Source organism: Ornithorhynchus anatinus, chromosome 9, assembly GCF_004115215.2.
Source record: "Ornithorhynchus anatinus isolate Pmale09 chromosome 9, mOrnAna1.pri.v4, whole genome shotgun sequence".
NCBI lineage: Eukaryota > Metazoa > Chordata > Mammalia > Monotremata > Ornithorhynchidae > Ornithorhynchus > Ornithorhynchus anatinus.
Genome location: NC_041736.1, coordinates 26,532,726 through 26,557,142, shown reverse-complemented (window position 1 = coordinate 26,557,142; position 24,417 = coordinate 26,532,726). Strand labels below are relative to the sequence as shown.

The window sequence follows — 24,417 nt, the reverse complement described above, 5'->3', positions numbered from 1 at the left end:
CTCCTCCCTCCCCCCTCTCCTCCCGGCCCTGGCTCAGCGCGCAGGCGCAGAGCCGAACGCCGCGCGGCGGGCGCCAGGGCGGCTGGAGCGGAAGTGACGTCAGGGCGGGAGGGGTCGAGCCCGTCATGCCTCGCAGCCGGCGCCGCCGCCGCTTCCATTTTTGAAAATTGGGAGAGGGAGGAGAGGCCGGGCCGCCCTGACCGACCGACCCGGCCCCGGCCGACCCGGCCCCGGCCGACCCGGCCCCGGCCCCTCCTGACCGGCCCCCGCCGCCATGGCCGCCTTCGCCCTCGACCCGCAGCCGCCCCCCGCAGGTTCGTGACCCCCCTCCCCCGCCCCCCCCCCCCCCCGCTCCTCCTCCTCCTGACGGGCCTCCTCAGGCGCCGACCCTCTGCCAAGCGCTGGGCCAGATCCGAGCCAGTCCGGCGGGGCCCGGGCCCCTCATCGTCGTCGTCCTCCTCCATCCCTCCCCTCCCCCCCCCCGGCCGGGGCCCCTCCAGCCCGGGAGCTCGGCGCTGTCAGACCCTGCTCTCCCCAGCGCTTCCTGCAGTGCTTTGCACGCAGAAAGCCCTCAATACGATTGATATTTGGGAAGCGCTCACTAGGTGCAGAGCCCTGTTCGAAGCGCCGGGGGAGATACGGGGTCATCAGGTGGTCCCACGTGGGGCTCCCCGTCTTCATCCCCATTTGACAGATTGAGGGAACTGAGGCCCAGTGAAGTGACTTGCCCACAGTCACCCAGCTGACAGGCGGCAGAGCCCGGATTGGAACCCATGACCTCTGACTCCCCAGCCCGGGCTCTTGCCACTGAGCCACGCTGCTTTGAGGATGATACAGGGCGGAGGGGCCGGGATGAGGCCCCGTGAGAGGCGGCGGGGGAGTCTGAGGCCGTGGGTTCGAATCCCGCCCCTCGTCAGCGGGGTGGCCTTGGGCAAGCCGTGTCACGTCTCCGGGTCTCGTTGACCTGTAAAACGGGGATGAGTAATGATGAGGAGGATATTTGTTGAGTGCTTACTATGTGCCAGACACTGTTCTAAGCGCTGGGGTGGATATTTATTTGATTCGATTTATTTGCTATTGTTTTAATGAGATGTTCTTCCCCTTCATTCTGTCTATTCCTATTGTCTTTGTCCATCTCCCCCGATTAGACTGTAAGCCCGTCCAAGGGCAGGGACTGTCTCTATCTGTTACCGATTTGTCCATTCCAGGCGCTTAGTACGGCGGTCTGCACATAGTAAGCCCTAAATAAATACTATTGAATGAATGAATGAATGATACAGGGTCAGCAGGTTGTCCCACGTGGGGCTCCCGGACTTAACCCCCATTTTACAGAGGAGGTCACTGAGGCACAGTGAAGTGACTGGCCCAAGGTCACACAGCAGACAAGTGGTAGAGTGGGGGATTAGAACCCATGACCTTCTGACTCCCAGGCCCGGGCTCTTTCCGCTACACCGTGCTGACTGTGAGCCCCACGTGGGTCACCTGATGACCTTCTATCCACCTAGTGCTTAATAATAATAATAATAATAATAATGATAATAATGTTGGTATTTGTTAAGCGCTTACTATGTGCCAAGCACTGTTCTAAGCGCTGGGATAGATACAGGGTAATCACGTTGTCCCACAGGAGGCTCACATTCTTAATCTCCATTTTAATAATAATAATAATGTTGGTATTTGTTAAGCGCTTACTATGTGCAGAGCACTGTTCTAAGCACTGGGGTAGACACAGGGGAATCAGGTTGTCCCACGTGGGGCTCACAGTCTTAATCCCCATTTTACAGATGAGGTAACTGAGGCACCGAGAAGTTAAGTGACTTGCCCAAAGTCACACAGCTGACAGGTGGCAGAGCCAGGATTAGAACCCATGACCTCTGACTCGTAAGCCTAAGCTCTTTCCATTGAGCCATGCTGCTTAGAACAGTGCTAGGCCAATGGTAAGCGCTTAACAAATACCAATATTATTATTATTATGTTTTCCCAAGCGCATAGTACCATGGTGGTGATGATGGTGCTTGTTAAGCGCTTACTATGTGCAAAGCCATCAGGTTGTCCCACGTGGGGCTCGCGGGCTTCAGCCCCCTTTTCCAGATGAGGGAACCGAGGCACAGAGAAGTGAAGTGCTTGGGACACAGTGGGCGCTCAATAAGTACGATTGATGATAATAATGTTAAGTGGTGGAAGCGGGATAAGAACCCATGACCTGACTCCCAGGCCCTGCTCTACCCACTACACCATGCTGCTTTCCAGTCTCCTCCTGCCGCCGCCCCGCTGGGCTGGCTCTTTACTTAATCTGTTATCTGTCTCCCCCCACCCCCATTTAGACTTTGAGCCCGTTGTGATCAGGGATTGTCTCTATTTGTGGCCAAATTATACTTTCCAAGCGCTTAGTACAGTGCTCTGCACACAGTACGCGCTCAATAACTACAATTGAATGAAGGAATGAATGAATGAATCCCCTCTCCCAGCCCCACAGACCTGTCATTTATTAGTTTTTGTTGTCCGTTTCCCCCGACCCCAGACTGTAAGCTTGCCGTGGGCAGGATATTGTTGCACTGTACTCTCCCAAGTGCTGTGCACAGGGTAAGCGCTTAATCAGTGCGATCGAATGGGTGCCAGGAGGGCTCCTCAGCTGCTGCAAGCTCCATGGGAAGTACTGGGTCGCCTCCCCTTTCGGCTGCCGGGTAACACCGGGCCAGGCTCGTGACTTGATGATGACGGTATTTGTTAGGCGCTCACTATATGTGCCAAGCACTGTTCTAAGCACTGGGGCTGAAACAAGGTAATCAGCTTGCCTCACGTGGGGCTCACGGTCTTAATCTCCATTTTACACATGTCGCCTCGCCTGTAAAATGGGGTTGGAGAACTGGTTCTCTCTCCACTCTAGATAACAATAATAGTTGTAGTATTTGCTAAGCACTTACTCTGTGCCAAGCGCTGTTCTGAGCGCTGTGACCACGAGCCCCGATTGGGGCACAGACTAGGTGCCGTCAATCAGGGTTGTATCCACCCCACCTCTTAGTACAGTGCCTGGTACACAGTGAGTGCTTAGAAAAGTATAATAGACTACCTTCTGCCCTTTTCTAGACTGTGAATCTCCCCTGCCCAAGGAACTGTGTTTAATTCCTCCGCGTGAATTCCCTCCCAGCGCTTAGTACGGTGTTCTCAGAACAGTGCTTTGCACATAGTCAGCGCTTAACAGATGCCATCGTTATTATTCTCCATACAGTAAGCCCCTAAGAGGTTCTGTTTCTGCTGCTCTTCTGCCTCTCTCATTGAGTCTGTTGTATTTATTGAGCACTTACTGTGTGCGGAGCACTGTACTAGACACTTGGGAGGCTACAGTCCAAGGAGAAAGAGACGCGTTCCCTGCCCACAGTGAGCATACCTCTAGAGGGGGAGACTGCCATGAATATAAAGAAACGGCAGATACGGGCGTAAGCAGTGCGGGGCATGAATAAAAGGAGCAAATGCAGGAGGGAGTGGGAGAAGGGAAATCAGGGAAGGCATCTCAGAGGAGATGTGACTTCAGTAAGGCTTTGAAGTGAGTAATTATCTGTCAGACATGAGGAGGGAGGATGTTCCAGGCCAGAGGCGGGGAAGAGATGGGTGGCGGGATAGACGAGTTGGAGGTGGAGTAAGAAGGTGAGCGTTAGCTGCCCTGCTCTTTTTCACTAGGAGAGAGCGCAGGGAGGGGAACCGGGAGGCCTGGAATCCCGCCCCGGCTCCGCCGTCGTCGATATTGAAGGTTTCTCAGCGAAGAGGCCCCCTAAGACATTCCCAGCGGGAATCCTGCCAATCACAAGGTGGTGGTGGAAGGGAAGCGCCTCCGCCGTTACCCAGGTCGTCATCACCTAAGCTGTGAGCGGGGCTTACGCCCACCGACCTCGGAAGGCCTGTGGCCAGGTGCTGCCTCCGTGCCAGTCTCCTTGCTTGTCGGATCCGGCGCCCCAGCGGACTTGGAAAGAGGGCGTTTTGAAGACCTACGACCGGTCCCCGCCCAGAGGTTCTCCATCCGAAAGCCTCAGAGCCGAGGCTCGGGGTCGCTCCCGGATTTTAGGAGACTCCCTCGGTCTCGCTGTTCCCTTCTTGGCTCTAGGCTGCCTCTTCTCTGTCTCCCTGGCCGAGTCTTCTCCTCTCCCTGTCTAACTGGAGCGATGCTCTCTACACGTTCCCTGCCAGTCATTGAGGAGCGGCGTGGCCTAATGGCAAGAGCACGGACCTGGGAGGCAGAGGACCCTGGGTTCTAATCCTGGTTCTGCCACTGAACTTCTCTGTGACCTGGGGTAACTTCTCTTGGCTTCACCATGCCTCTGTTTCGTCACCTTCAGAATGGGGATTCACTGCCCGATCTCCCTCCTACTGCTGCCGTGAGCCCTAAGTGGGACCCCATCGTCACGTATCCGCCCCGGTGCCCAGTACAGTGCTTGGCACATAGTAAGTGCTTAGCCAATACCCCGGTTACTGTTGATATTGTCTCCGGAGGCTCATACTTCTCGCCTGCCTTGCAGTCTCGTCCGTTGCCTCTGTAATAGGTCCATCTGAATGATCCGCCCGCACCTGAACTCTAGACTGCAAAATCATCTCCTATTAACTTTCCAGTCACCGGAAAGTTAATGACTTTCCCCCATCCCCCCCAACATCACCACCATTCCCCCGTCACCACCGTTTTCCCTGCCTTGGAAGCTCCTGAATTTGACCTTCTCGGTCTAACAACCCCTGAGACCTGCTTGCTCTTTTTTTTTTTTTTTTTTTTTACACTTAATGGTAGTTAAATGCTTATTTTGTGCCAGGCCTGGGACAAAAGGACTGGACTTTATTAAGGACTGGGGTAGATACCCGCTAATCGGGTCGGACGCGGTCCCTGCCCCGCGTGGGGCTCTTAATACCCATTTTACGGATGAGGTAACCGAGGGATGGAGAAGTTCAGTGACTTGCCCTCTTATGATAATAATAACCAGAAGAACTAAAGCTAGAGCTGTCCCAGCAACTCCGGGTTCTCCAAACCAGCACCTTTTCCCTATGTAAACATTTCACAGATCCCATTTTCCAGTACTTTTCTTTCTGTCCTGTGCATTTCCGGGAGATGAGACTTGGAACATTCAGTTATATTTGGCTCCTGGGTACAAAGCAATGCGCTGACCGCCGGAGGCAAAGGCGATAAAGGATAAAGATGACTTGGCCTCTGCCTCGAGAGGGGGCTCACAGTATAGAAGGGGGTGGGAGGCTTGAACCAGGCCCGTGGGGAGGAGTTTTTAACAGCATTGACGTGGAAGGATCCGTTTACATTTTCCTTCCTGCCAGGCTGCCGAGAGGACAGCGGTCATGAGCGAGCCCCTCTCAGCACTGTAGAGTTTATCAAGGCGCAGGGCAAGCCTGGATGGGCTAATGATAATTCATAATAATGATGGTGTTTAAGTGCTTACTCTGTGCCAAGCACTCTTCATTCGTTCAATAGTATTTATTCAGTGCTTACTATGTGCAGAGCACTGTACTAAGCGCTTGGAATGAACTAAGTTGGCAACAGATAGAGACAGTCCCTGCCGTTTGACGGGCTTACAGTCTAATCGGGGGACTGTAAGCCCGTCAATAGAATCGAATAGAATCGAGGGGAAGAACATCTCATTAAAACAATAGCAAATAAATAGAATCAGGGTGATGTACATCTCATTAACAAAATAAATAGGGTAATGAAGATATATACAGTTGAGCGGACGAGTACAGTGCTGAGGGGATGGGATGGGAGAGGGGGAGGAGCAGAGGGAAAGGGAGGAGAAGAGGGTTTAGCTGCAGAGAGGTGAAGGGGGGTAGAGGGAGCAGAGGGAAAAGGGGAGCTCAGTCTGGGAAGGCCTCTTGGAGGAGGTGAGCTCTAAGTAGGGTTTTAAAGAGGAGAAGAGAATTCGTTTGGCGGAGGTGGGGAGGGAGGGCATTTCAGGACTGCGGGAGGATGTGGCCCAGGGGACAATGGCGGGATAGAGAACCGGGGACAGTGAGGAGGTGGGCGGCAGAGGAGCGTAGCGTGTGGGGTGGGCAGTAGAAAGAGAGAAGGGAGGAGAGGTAGGAAGGGGCAAGGTGATGGAGAGCCTTGAAGCCTAGAGTGAGAAGTTTTTGTTTCGTGCGGAAGTCGATGGGCAACTACTGGCGGTTTTTAAGAAGGGGAGTGACAGGCCCAGATCATTTCTGTAGGAAGATGAGCCGGGCAGCAGACTGGAGCGGGGAGAGAGAGGAGGAAGGGAGATGAGAGAGAAGGCTGACACAGTAGTCTAGCCGGGATATTACGAGAGCCCGTAGCACTAAGGTAGCCGTTTGGGTGGAGAGGAAAGGGCGGATCTTGGTGATATTAAAAGGTGAGACCAGGTTTTGGTAACGGATTGGATGTGTGGGGTGAACGAGAGAGCCGAGTCAAAGATGAAGTGCTCTTCTAAGCACTGGGGTAGATAGAAGGTAGTCAGGTTGTCCCACGTGGGGCTCACAGTCTTAATCCCCATTTTGCAGATGAGGTAACTGTGTCTGGTGCCGTGGAGTGCTGAGGGGGTAGACCGACCCAGCCGAGCTCTCATGGCTCCACCAGGCCATGCAGGCCGGGGCAGAGGGTCACTTAGGCCTGCCGTGAGAGGGTGATAACGGTCCTCTCTGTAACGGCGAGCCCGTTGTGACTGACGTGAAATTGCATGAGGCGGGAGAGCCCGCGACCTGTCGGTTTCATGCAGCTCTTGGGCCCTCGACTTGACCGTGTCTCTTTCCAACCATCTCTGACCAACCTCGGTTGGACCCGTCTGGGTTTCTCTGGGGCTGCGTGAGACACTTTTCGTGGCCTCTTGAGAAACACCTAGGTGGGCGGTGATAGAGATGGAGAGGATTGGGGTGGGCATATAAGGCATCGCTGTCTTGTTGCAAAATTCTCAGCAGATGTGACCGTCACGTCTTTTCTTCTGGTTAGACCTGAGGGAAGAAAGCAAATCCTTATTTTCCATCTGTAGAGATTAGTCCAGACACTTTTGCTGATTTGTAATAAATCTTTGTTTTATTAGGCCCATTCTTTTCATCCGCGCTCTCTCATTTACTCTTGTGACCTCCTCTCTGCAGTTCTCGTCCTCCGGATTTATGTTGATCTGTTTGTTTCTTCCCCTCACAGCTCTCCACTTACTTATCCCACAGTTCAGTTGCCCTGTAGACCCTCTTGTCTCCTGTTTCTCTTTCTCCTGCCACTCTTCAGTTCCTCTGACTTTCCGTGTCCTGTCATCCTGGCGGGAGGGAGAGAGAGACAGAAAGAGAGAGAGACTCTACCCCCATAATAATAGTAATGGTATTTATTAAGTGCTTACTATGTGCCAAGCACTAAGGTCAGGTTGTCCCACGTGGGGCTCACAGAGAAGCAGCGCGGCTTAGTGGCAAGAGCCTGGGATTGGGAGTCAGAGGTCACGGGTTCGAATGCCGGCTCTGTCACTCTTTATTTGCTATTGTTTTAATGAGATGTTCATCCCCTTCATTCTATTTATTGCTATTCTTATCTGTGTCTCCCCCGATTAGACTGTAAGCCCGTCAAAAGGCAGGGACTGTCTCTATTACCGATTTGTACATTCCAACCGCTTAGTAAAGTGCTGTGCACATAGTAAGTGCTCAATAAATACTATTGAATGAATGAATGAATTTACACTTTGGGCAAGTCACTTCACTTCTCTGTGCCTCAGTTCCCTCCTCTGTAAAATGGGGATGAAGACTGTGAGCCCTACGTGGGACAACCCGATTACCTTGTATCTACCCCAGCGCTTAAGCACGGTGCTCGGCACATAGTAAGCGTTTAACAAATACCAAGGTTATTATTATTATTAATAATGAGGCGCAGAGAAGTGGTGTCTTGCCCAAAGTTACCCAGTCGACAGAGTCCTCCTGACTCCCGGGTCTGTGATTTTTCCTCCGGTCCAGGTAGCCCCTCTAACTGTCCTTTTTCTTTCCCTTGCCACCTGCTCCACTCTCCTTTTTTCCCCGGGAATGGGGAGGTAGGGAAGAAGCCGGCCCCCCTACTCGGTGAGTGAGCGTACCTCCGGTCGGGCGCTCCAGGTCCAGGGGACAGGACCTTTCGTTTGGACTCCGTGTCCCTCCTCCTCGTCCTCCCCCAGTGCCGGGAGACGCGGAGCAAGTTGTGAGCCTGAGCGATCGGGGGAATTCGTCAGGTCCTGTGGGCTGGCTTCTTGCCCACTTAAGTTTCGGCAGGCAGCGAGTGGGTTCCCATCAGCTGTAGCATCAGAGAGCGGGGGGCAGGGTGTGAGTTGGCATGTCCTTGTGGTCGCGTGGGAGCAATCGACTCCCGGCTTATGGTCGGGGAAGTCCTACTGAAGGGACCTTTGGGACGGTTCTCCAAGGGCTCGTGGTGGTGGGAGAGAGCATCTCCTTTGCTCATCCTCGGTCCCCGGGCCTTTCATGGGCACGGTGAGCGTCGCGGGGCAGACTGTGTCCCGGGTCTGTTCATGCTGAGCTTCCTCCTCCCGGTGTTGGATTGGGGAGGGAGAGAGTGAGGGGGAGAAGGGAGGGGAGGCCGAGACAGACAGCGAGACCCTCCCCCGCCCAACTCCTCCCAGCCTGCCAGGCAGCAATCTGCTGCAGTAATTTCAAAAAAACATTTAGAAGCATTTTTTTCCCAAGGCAGACCTGCGTCGGAATCGGAACGCCGTTAAAGAGCATCTTTTTTTTTTTTTTTTTTTTGCTCACGGTGCACTCCAACTGGGGTGTCTGCCTTTCTCCGTTTCGTCAGAAACTTCTGTTTTTGTCCTTGGAAGCTAGGCGGTACCTAATTCTTTCTCTGCCTCTCCACGATCCAGGAGCCGAGCCAATGATGCTTGGTTCGCCTACCTCGCCGAAGCCCGGAGCCGGTGCGCAGTTTTTACCTGGATTTCTAATGGGGGATTTGCCGGCCCCCGCGACCCCACAACCTCGTTCTTTCAGTGTTCCTTCAGTTGGGGTCATGGAAATGAGGTCTCCGCTGCATGCTGGTAGGTAAAGGCTCTCAGGTACTTTGGGGACGGAAAGGACGGTCTGCTTTGTGTAGAGGTGAACGGCGCAGGGTTTATCCAGCCTCTAAATTTACAGTCTTTTATTCGTTGCCAAGAGTTTCAGACCATGTGAGTCCGAGCTGCTGTAATAGAATGACTGGAGATTCCAAGTCGGTCAAATACAGGCAACCAGAAGCCCCCAGTCGGGCCGCTGGTTAAAATGAAAAGCGACTGAGGAATGCCACCTCAGGCGTCCTCAGGCCTGAGCATCACAAATGCTTAGATTTGCTCAACAGCAAACTGAAAGAACCTCAGGTCTTTCGGGGCCTGGTGGCATCCATTCATGCACTGGGTGGGATTTGGCAAGTGTACATTGGATGCGAACTACAGAATTGGGCCACTGGGAGAGGACAACGTTTCTGTCCCCAGTCCCCTCTCCTTCTCTTTATTCTTTCGATTGTGACTCCCAGCTCAGGTATGAGGTCCAGGGCTGATTCCCACCTGTAGAGTGCTTACGGTTACGACAACACAAAAATTATGCAAAAGACAGTGTGACCCCTGCCGTTAGGAGGCTGACAGTCGAGCGCGTAAACAGTCAAAGCCCCCAAAATAGAACTTGACCATCTGCTGTGGACTTCAATCCGTTGGTATTTACTGAGTACTCACTGACCCGAGCGCTTGGTAGGGTGCGGAACAACAGAGCTGGTAGACGTGGTCACTGCTGTCAAGGAGCTGATGGTCTCGATGGGGAGACGGAGGTTAATATAAGCAAAGAAATGACGGGCGATAGGTACGTGAGTGCCGCGGGACTCGGGGGGGTGGTGGCGTGAATAAAGGGTTTCAAATTCAAGTGCATTAGTGCAGAAGAGAGTGGGAGGAGAGGAATTGCGAGCCTAGATTTTCTTAGGAAAGAGAGTCAGGTTTCCCACTCTCTTTGGAGGAAATGAGCTGTTCTCCAAATGACGGTTGCCAGCACACAAATTGCTATTTAAATTCAGCTTTGATCCAGGGCTTAGAAAGAAAAAAAAGAGAATCCTGTATTTCTCCCACACGCGGTAACAGTCTGATGCAGATCGTGTTCAAGGCCTAGAAGACGGAAGCGTTCTGGACTCTCTCCTTCCCTGGGGAGCTGATGGAGTCCTCCGACGGGGAGCTAAGCGAGGGCTCCTGCGACCTTCCCTCGGCTGCGCCTGCTCCCGTCCTCCTCCTCTCTTCTCCCCTCCTCCGCCCCTCATCTTTCCGTTGGCCTTTTCCTCTTTCCAGCAGGGTCCCCGCCCCAACCCGTCGTGCCGGCCCCCAAGGACAAGAGCGGTGCCCCGCCGGTGAGAAGTATCTACGATGAGCTGTCCAGCCCTGGCCTCGGGTCCACGCCTTTGGCTTCCAGGAGACAAGGGGTAACGGCGTTTCGTCACCGGTCTTAGGAGCGGGGCCCCGAGACACCCAGAGTAACCCACGTGGGCATAAATCCTCATTAAGGTTGAGGGGTCGGTATATAAACATCGGCCGATTCACCTCCAAACCGCTCCAGTGATTCTTTGCAGTCAGCTGGTCAGTGGCACCTGAGTCCTTACTGTGTTCAGAGCGCTGTCCTGAATGCTTGGGAGAGCACTATACAGTGGAGCATGATGTGCAGAAAAGAATGCCTCCTTAGGCGAATCTCTAGGTGATCCCGGTCTCTTCCCCCCAAACCAATGCGGCTGCTGCGTCAGTGTTTTACCTGTTCGGAATAATGAGTCAGAGTGTGTGTTGATCCCATTTTCATCTGGATGCAATATTGGCCATCGTTTCTCCTGGCTCTCACAGAGCGCGTTAACCTTTTAAAAATCAGGAGTGCATCGCTCCCCTGCTAATAAAATGCCATTCTTCCAGGGGCTGGGATGGAAAGACAGTCTGTACTGGGTTACTGGAGATCCACGGTGGTTCCTGTAGACCCCGAACATCCCTCCCCATCCCCGGGGCGTCAGGCAGACTCAGAGTCTGCTCAGGAGCAGATAGAGACTTCTTGACCGAGGTTGCCCTCTCTGCTCCCCGGATCCTAGGCTTAGACCGACCCTGAATCCCAAGATTTCGACCAAGCAAGTGCTCCGGGTTAATTCACCCCGACCCCCAAGCATAAGGCACCACCAGGCCTCCTGGCAGCGTCCCTCTTGCCAGCAAGTGAGATTCACCTCCCGCCCCCCCCAGACGTCGTCATCTCTGGTTTGCCCATTGCCTGGATTCTGTGGGAGGTCGGGCTGTCTGGGGTTCCTGGGCCAAGAGTCCTGCCATTTTGATCTTCGGCCAGCTTGGGGATTTCCGGGTATCCCTCCGAGATACCCCTAATGATCGTCCTCTTTGCGGTCTTTCAGAGTTTCGGGTGGGTTGTCTGAGACTCTTTTAGCTGCTGAGGTTTCCTCTCTCACATCTCTTATCCCCTTCTCCTGACTCCCTCTGGGGCGACCCTGAAAGGATCAGGGCGGGTTGAAGCTTGGTTCCTCCCACCCCGCCTGGGACTGCTGACGTCCAGAGTCTGCTAGTTTCTCCTTTATTCCCTTAGAATCCACATTTGTGGGTTCTCATCTTCACCTTTCTTCTCCGGGATGTTGCAGTTGTCATATACAGGGTGAATCAAATGCCTGTTCTCTGGAATGAATCCAACGAGCCCTGGGGGACAACCGACCCGAGTTTGTGATTTTTAAGTTGAATCTGGTAAAAAGAAACACCTCGTAGAAATGTTGGCTGGGATTGCATCTCTTTTCATTCGATTTAGAGACCGGAAAAACCTCCCTGTTGAGGAAATGGACATATCTTGGCATGCCCCGCTCAGAAATGGGTTCAATTTTCGGGGCTTCACTTGGCCACACGAATGAGGCGAACTCGGTGGTGTCTGGCACGTGGTAATTTTTTTTAGAGTCCTTCGGAGTCTTAGTATTGTAGATCTTGAATGTGAAATAGCCCCGTCATCGACTTCAGCCCGTTCTTCTGTTTTAATTCAGCCCGGTGTTTCGGTGATGCAGAGTCCTCTGAGTGGGCCTGTCCCAGCGTCATCAGGAACAGGTAAGCGGCGGACCGACTCACTCCACGACGTGGGTTCCTTGTGTGTTTTTGTGTTCCTGTTCCTCAGAATTAAGCTCAGTATTTCCCACAGATTGATGCTAGTTTTAAGCTTTCTTAATTTGGATGTGCCATTCTGATGGGTAATTCTGCGTTGGAAGCTAGGATGCGGTCAATCGCCCAGCGGAAAGACAAACTTTAGTATCCTACCAACGCGTCCTAGTGGATGTTGTATCCAAATTTCGCTGAGGCCAGATACAGATGCCTGGGGAAGACCATGTGACCTTTAAATTTGACAACTGTAGAAGAGAAAGAAAAACCCCTTGCCCTCCAAGTGGGCGGGGAGCTGCTTCCGTCATCTTCTCAGCAGCGGGAAACTCTCAAAGGTTTTATGGGCTCTGACCCGAGGAGATGGTTGACTGGCCTTGGTTTAATGTTACTAAAAAATTTACGCTTGGGATTGCCTTCTGATCTTCCGTCTTTAAGGCCCTTCTAATCCTAACAACAGTAACGGTGATATTTTAGTGCTTACTCTGTGCCAGGCTCCCTACTGAATGCCGGGGTAGACAGAAGAAAAATCTGGTTCGACCTGGGGCTCACATCCTAAGTAGGAGGGAGCACGGGTATTGATTATCCGTTTTGCAGATGAGGGGACTGAGGCAAAGTTAAGTGACTCGTCCCAGGTCTCACAACAGACAGGTGGTGGAAGTGAGATTAGGACCCGAGGCCTCTGACTCGCAGACCCTGGGCTCTTTCCAGTGTGCCAAGACGCTTCCCCCGGCCCTATTCAACCCTCCTTTACGTATCTTCTCTGAGCTTGAATGTTCCTGGGTGCTGCACAGTAGTCTTGAGAATCTAGAAACGTCCTACATGTAATAAGGGCTCGATAAATACCACCGGTGGAAAGCGCGAGGTGTTCTTGGCTCACAGTCTACCTTCAGCTGGGCAGGGCAGACAAGAAAATGCATACAGACGGGCTGATCAACGTTAACACCGTTGCCGAGGAAGGGTGAAAGCAATACGTCGGGCCTTGAGGCGGCGGTCGGACCGATGAGAGTTTGGGAGTTGGGAGTTACTTGGGGAAGGCCTCTCGAAAAGGGCCCTGGGAGGACTTTGAGCGTGGACTGTCGGATTGGGTCCGGAGAAGAGAAAGGGCGTAGGGTTCCAGGCTGGGTGAACGACGTGAGCGAGGGGATGGATCGGAACACCGTACTAAGTGTTGGGGAGCGCACTACAACCGAGTCTGCTGCTTGCAGAGAGCTTAAAGAGTCCAAGAGAGGAAGACGGGCCTCAGTGAAGATGGGCCTCAGTGTAATGCATCCGGGGCTCGGAGAGTCCAGAGCAAAGCACCGGTAGAAGGGGAGCATGGGAAGGGCGCACTGGTGAGCAGCGGGAAAGGAGGGATGATGTGGAAGAGGGGTTGAGTTGGGGGAGAGCTGAGAAGCTGCTGGCGAGGAGGTTGCGTTTGGGCGAGCTGAGCAACGCCTCCAGGAAGAGGGCTGTGCGGCCTTGTGAGTCGCAGAGGCGGGCCGCAGAGTCGCCCATGATCCCGGCCTCTGCTCCACCCTAGCAAATCCGGTCTCCCTCCCAGAGGTGACCCAAGATCACCATGTCACTGGTTAATGAGTCTTACAGACTACAGATGCTCACCCTGCCTCCCGTTTACAAATCCTTCCCCTCTCTCTCGCACTCTGGTAATAATAATAATAATAATAGCAGTATTTAAGTGATTACTGGGTCCCAGACGCCGTACTAAGCGCCGAGGTGGGTACATGCAAGCGAATTGTTCATTCAGTCATCTTTATTGAGCGTTTACTCTGTGCGGAGCACTGGACCGGATGCTAGGAAAGTACGGCTTGGCAACAGTGGGCAGAGGTCTTGAACAAGCGAGTTTTAACTTTCCATTAAGTGGGGGGGAAAGTAAAAGAAGGGCTTTTCGAGTCTTCCTCTCGATCTCCAAGTTAACGGTGTCAACCGAAGCTCCGGGGTCGAACCCGCTGACGTCGGCGCCTCTTTCCCCAGCAGGCGCGGGGATGTTCGGCCCTGCCGCGATCGGACAGCCCCGGAAGACCACCCTGTCACCGGCCCAGCTGGACCCCTTCTTCACCCAGGGCGACGCTCTGACTTCCGAGGATCATCTGGATGACACCTGGGTAACTGTGTTTGGGTAGGTGATTCGCGGCACTTGTTTCCTAGCGAAAAAAATCTCACCCCAGGTCACCGCTGCCATTGACCTCTTCATTGATTTGCACCCTCCCTCACCCACGCTCTCCCCCGTTCCAGACTCGTTAAGCCCCTTGTGTGCAGGGAATGTGTCTACCGACTGTCGTACTCGCCCGGGTGCTTAGTACAGTGCTCTGTATGTGGTGAGTGCTCAGTAAATGCCATTGAGGATGGTTGCACACTCCCCCCCACTCACCCACACACCAGGTATGATCAGTTTTACAGTCTTTAATTTATCCCCATGATCCAATCTGTGTGTATTTGTATCGTCTTCTCTCCTAGTGTGTCCCCCGCTTCTGCCGTACTTTTCCAAACAATCAGTACAGGACATCGCACCCACTCGGTGCTCAATAAACACCCTTTATACTTCTTATATTACTACAACTAGAATTCATTAAATGCCTTTTCTGTTCAGAACCCTGAACTAAGTGTATGGGAGAATACAGTGGGACTAGCAGGCATGATGGCATGTTCGCCAGGAGATTACATACTAGTAGGACAGATGCCATTAAAACAATTACAGCCTAGGGGAAGGAAGAGAATATGCAGAAATTCTAAGAGAACGTACACGTCTTTGAGTTAGGAGAAGGCGACGAAGGGTCATTTGTGGGGAAATAGAGGGTTGGGGAGGATGAGAGATTTATCAGAGGAGGCCTCCTGGAGAGATTACAGAGTGCTTTTGAGATGGAGAGAGCAGTGGTCTCGCTGGGTGTGAAGGGGAAGAAAGGGAGGGTGTGAGTAAGAGGAGGCTGTGGGAGAGATGAGAAAGATGGCGATGAGGGAAAAAATGGCAGCCTGGGCTGTAGCGGGAGACGAGAGGGAGGATGAGTCAAGAGGGACGATGGAGCGCCTTAAAGCTGACGGGCAGGAGTTTCTGCTTGATCTGAAGAGGAACTGGACAGCCTTGCCGGTTCTCGAGAACCGGGGAGAGAGGTTTTTAGGAAAGATTTTAGAATATTTTCGAAAACTTTGAGAAATTTTTTTGGAAAATATTCTTCTAAAATGTCAGAAAAAATTTTATTTCTGTTTTAGAAAAATAGCTCGGGCAGTGGAGTGAAGGGTCAACCAGAGAGGGGAGTTAGAAGAGTTATAGAGTCGATTGGGAAATCCTCTGGTTAGGGTCTCAGCTGTGGAGTTTATCACCCTTCCCCAGTAGTCCTCCTAATCTGATCTTCAACCTTTGTCACTGAGTGTGGTGATGACTGGGGGCTTCTCTCCAGCGTTCTTCGGCTTGTGTAAGTGTGCACGTGGTGCCCCTCTGGGTCTGTAGTGGCCTTTAGGATTGGCAGAGTGGATAGAGCATGGGCTTGGGAGTCAGAAGGTCATGGGTTCAAATCCCGGCTCCGCCACTTGTCGGCTGTCAAGTCGCTTCACTTCTCGGTGCCTCAGTTCCCTCATCTGTAAAAATGGGGAGTAAGACCGAGAGCCCTACGTGGGACGACCCAATTACCTTCTATCTACCCCAGCGGTTAGAACGGTGCCCGGCCCGTGGTAAGCGATTAATAAATGCGATGATTATTGTTTTCACTCACCCTGTCCCCCAGTAGGTGGGGGCTGTTTGGGTGGTTATCTCAAAGTCGTCCTTTCGTCTACTGCCCTTTCCCTCTGTAGTCATCTGGTGGCAGCAGAAAACGTGGTCTTAGTCTCTGTATTCTTCATGCAGAAGAGGTTTGGCTTCGCTCTGAAGGCGCGACTCCGAGGTACCGCAGGACCTCTTGGGAAGCAAAGTAGGATAGACTCCCCCGGGACTCGAGGTTCTCCCCGGCCCCCTTGGGCGTCCATCATTGCCTTCCGTCTGTATGACGGTCCCTCTGGGTACTGGTTCAGGCTGGCTCCTTGCCGATTTGTACATTCTAAGCGCTCAGTACTGCACATAGTAAGCGCTCAATAAATACTATTGAGTGAATGAATGCTGTGCCTGCTTGAATTTTTGTATTCCTTTATTCATCAAGCAGCGGTACGTCGGTGTGAGTGCCTGCCTCCGGGTCAGAACGGCCGCCGCCTTCCAGGCTGATTGCTAACTGCTGGGTTTCGGTGTCATGTCCTCTTGCCATTAGCGTTGGGCTGCGATTGGGTCAGGATTGGCATTCCAGCGTTTGCCGGGCCCCGAGTAGATGGGAGGCAGTTCCGAAGGGGGTAATTCAATAACGTTTACGTCAGGTCGACGGAATCATTTGGGAACACAGTTCATGCTCTAAATGCCCCATTCCAATTGATGGAAGGTATTTATCGAGCAGTTACTATAGGCAAAGCGCTGTACTGAACACCCTGGGAAAGGAGAGTCTAACGGGGCCGTTAGACACGAGGCTTGTGGTACCATGGCGCTCCACATATAAATGCAGATAGGCAGGTGACGGTCGAGCGCCTCTGGCAAAGACTGCGTAAGTTGTGCCTAGCTCTCGGCTGTCCCGCTTTCATCCCCTTTGGCTCCCGCCGGTCCCCAGCCTGGAACTCGTCCCCTCCTTCCCCTTCACCCCACACCTTCAGAACCTCCACCCAACACTGTCCCTGGCGCATGCACACTTCATCCCTGTCCCCGGCACTTGTGGATCCGAGTACATATCCGTTTCTTACGTTCCGCGATTCAGCCATTCCGATCCAACCCATTTGTACTATTTTTTTATCTCTTCGGTCTTCCCAGCATTCCCCCCCCCCGAGGGACAGGGACCGTGGCTTAATTCCCACCCGTGAATTCTTTCCCTGCATGTAGTGCGGTGCTTTTGATAGAACCGGCACTTAGGAAGTACCTACTTGTTTCCACAACTGGGAAACCGATATCTGTCCATCTTCCCTGGCAGTGATTGCATGTCTTGATCTGCCGCACTCCCCCAAGTGCTTAGTGCAGTGCTTTGTGGGTCCGGGGATGATGATGGCCGTCATAGACCCTTGCGGTTTGGAGTTGCAGTTAATGGCAGTATTAATAGGTAGTTGAATAAAACTGAAGGAGCAGATAGATCGCAGCGCTAGGCTCAGGCTTCGGCGCGAAGCCGGCTCTGGCCGGACCGAGTTCAGCGAGGCGGGGTTGGGGGTGGGAGGAGGCAGCTGGAGTGACGGTTCGAAGAGTTGGGAGTTGAGCCCCTCTTATCCCCGCATCGCAGGGGATGTTGGAATATCGAATGCGGCTGACCGGTGACGAGGGCTGCAGACCCTCTTGCATGTTTAAGGTGATCCACCCATCAGTCGGTGGCATTTACTGGACACTTACTATGTGCAGAACACTGTCCTGAAAGCTTGGGAGAGTACAGCACGGCGGGATCAGTGGCCGTGTCCCCGACCCATCCCGGGTCTATAGTCGAGAGGGGGCATCCCACAGCTTCTTTTGGTGTCCTCACAGGCCCATTTCTTTTGGTGAGATTAGCATTTGTGTTTTTCAGGTTTCCTCAAGCGTCTGCTTCCTATATCCTCCTACAGTTCGCCCAGTACGGAAACATATTAAAGCACGTGGTAAGGCTCGAGTGGGCAAGCCGCCTCTGGCACGGACGGGCGTCTTCTACCCTCGGTTCTGGGGCTAACTGGGCCTCTCTTTGACCTTGAAATCCCACCAGATGTCCAACACGGGGAATTGGATGCATATTCATTATCAGTCCAAACTTCAGGCCCGAAAGGCCTTAAGCAAAGATGGGAGGATCTTTGGAGAATCCATCATGATCGGAGTAAAGCCTTGTATCGACAAAGTAAGTACCGGCTGGCGGCAACAGCTTTGGCCTGGGCTAACGGGAAGCACATCATTAATCACTATTACCGCTTGGACATTGGCAATCCTAGATTGCCTGGATGGTCCGGGTCTCACTAAAGAGTGAGCTGTAACAGTTTGGGCCGGTCACTGACCTTCATTTTACAGTAAAATCAATATATTTGTCCCCTGTCTACTTTCCAGGAAGTTTGTATAGATGAGCAAAACCCAAGTGCAGTTATTTAAAGTCACCTGAAGAAAGACACTGTTCATTCAGTTTTCTGTATTGAATGCTTTGCTTACTCTGTGCAGAGCGCTTAGGAGATAGTAAAGAAGAAACATTCATTCGTTCGTAGTTATTGAGTGCTTACTGTGTGCAGAGCACTGTACTCAGCAGCTGGGCGAATACAGCATGACAGTAGATGCATTCCTGCCCACAGCGAGCTCATGGGGGGAGACTGACGTTAATATCAATTAAACAATTACAGATTTATACATATGTGCTGTGGGATGGGAGGGAGGATTATTGAAGGAGTGAATACGAGTGGTGCGGGAGGGAGTGGGAGAAGAGGAGAGGAGGAGGGCTTAGTCGGGGAAGGCTTCTTGGAGGAGATGGGCCGTCAGTAAGGCTTTGAAGTGGGGGAGAGAAATTATCGGTCCTACAGGAGGTGGGAGGGCGTTCCGGGCCAGAGGTAGAACGTGGGCGAGAGGTCGGCGGCGAGATAGACGAGCTGGAGGTACGGTGAGAAGGTTGGCATTAGAGGCCCGAGGTGTGCGGGCTGGGTAGGAAAGTAGCGAGGTGAGAGGGGGAAAGGTGATGAAGTGCTTTAAAGCCAACAGTGAGCAGTTTTTGTTGGCTGTGGAGGTGGGTGGGCAGCCCCTGGAGTGTCTTGAGGAGCGGACCCATTTTTGAAGTAAAATGATTCAGGCAGCAGAATGGTATACGGACTGGAGCAGGGAGAGACAGAAGGCAGGGAGGTCAGCGAGGAGGCTGATAAAATAGTAAAGGTGGGGTAGGATAGGTCCCTGCATTCATGTGATAACGAGCTTACAGCGGGAGACAGACATAAATTACAGATATGTGCACGAGGGCTTTGGAGCTGGAACTGGGGAGGAATAGAGGGAGCAAGTCAGGGCGTCGCAGAACGGGAGTGGGAGAAGAGGAGAGAAGGGCTTAGTCAGGGAAGGCCTCTTGGAGGAGGTGCGCCTTCACTAAGGTTCTGAAGTCGGGGGCGAGTAATTGTCAGATTTAGGAGGGAGGGAGTTCCCGGCAGGTTGTGGCTAAGGGGTTGGCGGCGAGATACATGAGATTGAGGTACAGTGAGAATATTAGCCACGAGAAGCAGCGTGGCTGAGAAGCAGCGTGACTCAGTAGAAAGAGCCCGGGCTTGGGAGTCAGAGGTCATGGGTTCGAATCCCCTCTCTGCCACTTGGCAGTTGGGTGACTGTGGGCAAGTCACTTCACTTCTCTGGGCCTACATGACCTCATCTGTAAGATGGTGAGCCTCACGTGGGACAACCTGATGACCCTGTATCTACCCCAGCGCTTAGAACAGTGCTCTGCACACGGTAAGCGCTTAACAGAACCGAGATTTTTTTATTAGCATTTGAGGAGTGAAGGGTGTGTAGTAGGATAGTAGTGAGGTGAGGTAGGAGTGGGTAAGGTGACGTGGTTCCTTGATGCTAAGGAGTGTGTCTTCTGTCTCGGTGGTAATAATAATAACCATATCTGTTAAGCGCTTACTATGTGCCAAGCACCCTTCTAAGCCCTGGGATAAAAGCGAGGTGATCAGGTTGCCCTGCTTGGGGCTCACAGTCTTGATCCTCATTTTTCCCGTTGAGATAACTGAGACCCAGAGAAGGGAAATGACTTGCCCAGAGTCACGCATCTGACAAGTGGCATAGTCGGGATTAGAACCCCTGACCTCTGACTCCCACGCCACGCTCTGGCACCCTCCCGAGTGCTCATCGCTCGGCACGGAGTAAGTGCTTGATAAATACTGTCAATTAAGTAGAAAGCAGCACGGTCCAGTAGAAAGCGCATGGACCTGGGAGTTGGAGGTCCTGGGTTTTAATCTTGGATTTGCCACTTACCTGCTATGTGACCCCGGGGCAAGGCTCTTAACTTTGGTGCCTCAGTTTCCTCATCTCTAAGATGGAGAATCAGTGCTTAATCTGTGGCCTACTTAGACCGTGAGCCCCATGCAGGAAAAGGACTGGGCCCGACCCGCTCGTTATACCCATCTACTCTATCTTATAGGGACTGCGTCCAACCCAATTTGCTTGTATCCGCCCCAGTGCTTAGTACAGTGCCTGGCACATAGTAAGAGCCAGACACCGCAGTTATTAGCGTCATTATTTTTATCTTGCTCTGTGCCTCAGTTCTCCTGCTCCGCCCCCTCCTTACACTGTGAGCCCCACGTGGGACAGGGCCCCGTGTCCAACCTGATTCACTCGTATCTATCCCGGCACTTAGAAAAGTGTTTGACAAATAATCGGCACTTTTATTTATTTATTTTAATGGTATTAAAGTGCCTATCAGGTTCCAGGTGGCGAACTAGGCCCTGGGGTAGATACAAGCTAATGGGTTCGGGCCCAGTCCCTGTTCCACATGGGGCTCGCAGTCTTAATCCCCATTTTAGAGATTCTTACCAAATACCTTAAAAAAATCCGAAGAGTCTAATTTTTAGTTTTAAGCAATGTCACGTTTGCAGCCTTCTGCTGCTGGGGCTTTGGGTTTCAGTGATCAGAGAGAAGGAAAATGTGTTTCTGTGATTTTTTTTTTTCCAGAATGTGATGGAGAGCTCTGACAGGAGTGCTGGGTCTCCCCCGTCCTCAGCTTTCACACCACCCATCAAAACCTTAGGCACCCCTGTGCCCCCGAGTAGCACTCCCAGAATTTCTACCATGAGGCCCCTGGCCACTGCATACAAAGCCTCTGCCAGCGACTACCAGGTAATTTATGATGGGAGTCGGGGTGGGAGCCGGGGCGGATGGGTCTTGTGAAGGGAGGGATGTGGAGCTCTTTCTGGGAGGCTTCTTGTCTGTTCAGGATCTCGCTCCTCTAGCCCGGCTGCCTTCAGATGCCATTTTTGACATGGGAATAGTCAGGGGGCACCAGGCCCTCGTTCAGTCAGCGTGGCCTGCCCCGGGGTGAGCCCCGCTAAGCCCCCGCGCGCCTGGGTGGAAGCGGTGTGAGTGCCGGTGAGATTCCCCCCGGAGGAAGAATTCCCCGGGAGGAAGAATTCCCGGTCCCAGCAGAATCGCAGGCCGAGGAGACCTGGTGGTTCGGGTCGAATCACGCGTCTGCGGCCGCGGTCCCCGCTCCTGTCTGGCGGTCGTCCTGTTGGAGGTCTTTGCCGACCAAATGAGATTTCTCCCAGGGAGAGCTCGATCAGGCAATGTTATTTGAGTGCAAGCAGTATGCTAAGAGCTTTGGAAGCAATTCAAGTGTTAGTCTCTGACCTCATTCTCTTCTGCAGACCAGTTTCCTTCTGGAGCTTTAGGAAGTGCCGAGGGCAGGCCCCATCTCCCTGCAGCCCTGGTCCCGGGGAGCTGGGAAAGGGGGCCGGGGAGCAGGGTCGCCACCTTGGCGATTCAAGTGGCCGGCCGGGCTCGGGCAGAGAGGTGTCTTGACGCGAACCGATCCTGGGTCACTCAGTCGTATTGTGAGAAGCGGCGTAGCTTATCGGATAGAGCCCGGGCCCGGGAATCAGAGGGACTTGGGTTCTAATCTCGGCTCTGTCTGTTGGGTGACCTTAGGCAAGTCACTTCTTTGGGCCTCAGATCCCTCACCTGGAAAATGGGGACTAAGACAGCGCTGTGTGGGATAAGGACTGTGTCCGACCCCATTACTTTGCGTCCACATCGTAAGCACTTAACAAGCGCCACATGTATTATTATCATTACTGATTATTAAGCACTTACTGTGTGCAGGGCACTGTTCTAAGTATGGTAGAACAGTAAATGGAGACGTTCCGTGCCCACGACGGGCTTACAGCCTTAGGGGTGGGAGACGGACGTCGATAGAAATAAATTAGAGATACGTGTGCGATTGCTGTGGGGCCGGGAGAAGGGAAAGTGGCACGTTGGCGGTTGCATCTCCTGCTTCGTTCTGGCTCGCCCCCTGCTTTCCACATTCCGCAACGAGATAATGGATCTGGTTGCAAAGAAAACATCCAGCCTGCCTGCAGGCCGGGACCATTCAGTGATTAGACTGTAAGCCCGTCAAATGGCAGGGACTGTCTCTATCTGTTGCCAACTTGTTCATTCCAACCGCTTAGTACAGTGCTCTGCACATAGTAAGCGCTCAATAAATACTATTGAATGAATGACCTTTGAAGCCCGGAGGGGCTTGGTGTAAATGCTCAGCTCAGTGTTCTGTGCTCAGGAAGCGGTCAGTAAATGCCACCGACTGGTCATCTGGGCCCCCTAAACAATATGTGGTGGCTGCCATTGCTTCGGGTTCTTTCAAATGCCTCAACAGACTTCGGGAAGCGTGCCGCCGAAGGAACGAAAGCCACTTGCCTCTTAAACCGGATTTGCCTTCCTTGAAACAGTTCCCGCCATGCTAGTGCTTTGGCTGGGCTCCTTCCCACTCACCACTTCCTGTCTGGGCCGGAGAACCCAAGCAGAGTCACGAAGACACGGTCCGTTGACGAGTTTGCCTTCTCTTCCTTTCAGGTGGTCTCAGACCGACAGACGCCGAGGAAGGACGAAAGTCTTCTCTCTAAAGCAATGGAGTACATGTTCGGCTGGTAGTGTCGATCAGCGGGACGGGAATCGGCGGAGAGAAATGGGTATCGCGCTAAAGCTTGGTCACGGCCTGATTAGGCTCCCTTTGGTTAGTTGTATAACCGTTCTGGGGCAGCGTTTGGACTCGTCATCCCTATTAATGCCTTTTTAAAAAATGCAGTGTACCAGGAGCTCGCACTCTAAGTGATGGACGTAGCCAGGTTTTGAGGAAACTTCAGAAATCTACGGAAAACTAGTTCGGGTGCTTTACGGGCACTGGTTAGGTGCATGCACTCTAGGCACGAAAGACCCGTCCCGGGCTTCCTTAGCTCCTGAAACAGAGTTGTTTTGTCCCGAGACTTCTGAATGGCTTCTTTCTGTACGGAGCGAAGACCGTCCATCGTGAACTCTCGCTGTTTGAATGACCCCACATTAAGAGATGCCATTTTGAGGCTCATTGTCGTGGCTGTCTTGTCCGGAATTCTCATTCAGAGAGTCGCAAAACCGGGAACTGCTCTTTTTAGAAACATTTTATTCAGATTTCCTAATAAACGTTCAAAAGTTGGGCCCTTGGTCTCTCGGGAAGCTGTGAATCGAATCCTCAGACAGAGCTCTAGGGCGGGGCACCGGGTGGTCAGATCTGTCGCTTCTCAAAAGAATTGCGCTATTGTACCGAGCTTTCGGAATGGTTAACTAGTGCAAAACTCGCCACCCCTGAAGATTGGAGTCCTGGAATATTTTCTCTCTCCCGCCTCGCACCTCCCCCCGCCTCCAACACACACACGGACCCCGCGTCTTGAAGATGGAGGGAACGGCAGTCTGTTGCATGTGAGAAGGGAGGGTGTTCCAGGCTGGAGACGGGACACGGGTGAGAGGACAGCTGAAGGTTGGCATTAGAGGAGCGGAGAGTGCGGGCTGGGTTGTGGCAGAACAGTGAGGTGGGTTAGGAGGGGGGTAAGGTGCTTGAGTGCTTTAAAGCAAGTGGTAGGGACTTTATGACTGACGCAGAGAGGGATGGGCAACTATTGGAGGTTCTTCAGGAGAGGGGAAACGTGGGCTGATGGTTTTGTAGAAAAATGAACCGAGCAGCGGAGCCAAGTAAGGGACGTGTAGAGTCTGCAGTGGCGATGGGACATCCAAAGAGAGGTGCCCTGAAGGCAGGAGGAAATAGGAGACCGCAAGGAAGGAGAGAGATCAGGGCTGGAAATGTAGATGTAGAAGTAGAATGAGTTCTCCAGGGCGGTGGACGTAGATGGAATATGGATGGGGACCCAAAACTGAGCCCTGAGGGACTCCCACTCTTGGGTGGGAGGCAGAGGAGGCCGCGAAAGCAACTGAGAAGGAGAGGCCAGAGAGCAGATAGGAGGAAAACCGGGAGAGGACATCGCCGCTGAAGCCGAGGTTGGATGACGCTCCCGGGAGAAGGGATGGGTCGACTCTGTCAAAGGCAGCTGAGAGGTTGAGGGGGATTCATTTGGTCATTTGTTCAATTTAGTTATCGAGCGCTTACCGCGTGCTGTGCTAAGTCTTGGGAGAGTACAGTGCGACAACAAACGGTCACGTTCCCTGCCCACAATGTGTTCTCAGTCTAGTCCGACATTAATAAGATTAGGGTGAGGAAGAGGCCCATGGATTTGGAAAGGAGATCACTTTTGACCTCTGAGAGGGCAGTTTCTGGAGTTAAGGGGACGAAAGCCAGATCGGTGGGGGTCAAGGAGAGAGAGGAGAGGAAGTGGAGGCAGCGGGTGTAGACAACTCGCTCAA

General features: G+C 52.8%; 1 protein-coding gene across 5 annotated transcripts; it reads left to right on the top strand.

Annotated features, from left to right (window-relative positions):
- Nucleotides 1-271: 271 nt before the first annotated feature.
- Nucleotides 272-23,225, top strand: NUP35 (nucleoporin 35). 5 transcript variants are annotated; one of them, XM_029072327.1, is made up of 9 exons: nt 272-314; nt 8,820-8,990; nt 10,254-10,384; nt 11,966-12,026; nt 14,049-14,190; nt 17,621-17,690; nt 17,792-17,920; nt 20,710-20,874; nt 22,603-23,225. In XM_029072327.1, exons 1-9 carry the CDS (start codon nt 275-277, stop codon nt 22,678-22,680), a joined length of 987 nt encoding a protein of 328 aa, XP_028928160.1. In that variant the 5' UTR covers nt 272-274; the 3' UTR covers nt 22,681-23,225. The 5 variants fall into 5 exon arrangements, with proteins under 5 accessions (XP_028928160.1, XP_028928159.1, XP_028928158.2 ...); XM_029072326.1 differs by having other exon boundaries at nt 14,046-14,190; XM_029072325.2 differs by lacking the exon at nt 272-314 and adding an exon at nt 4,421-4,437.
- Nucleotides 23,226-24,417: the final 1,192 nt, after the last annotated feature.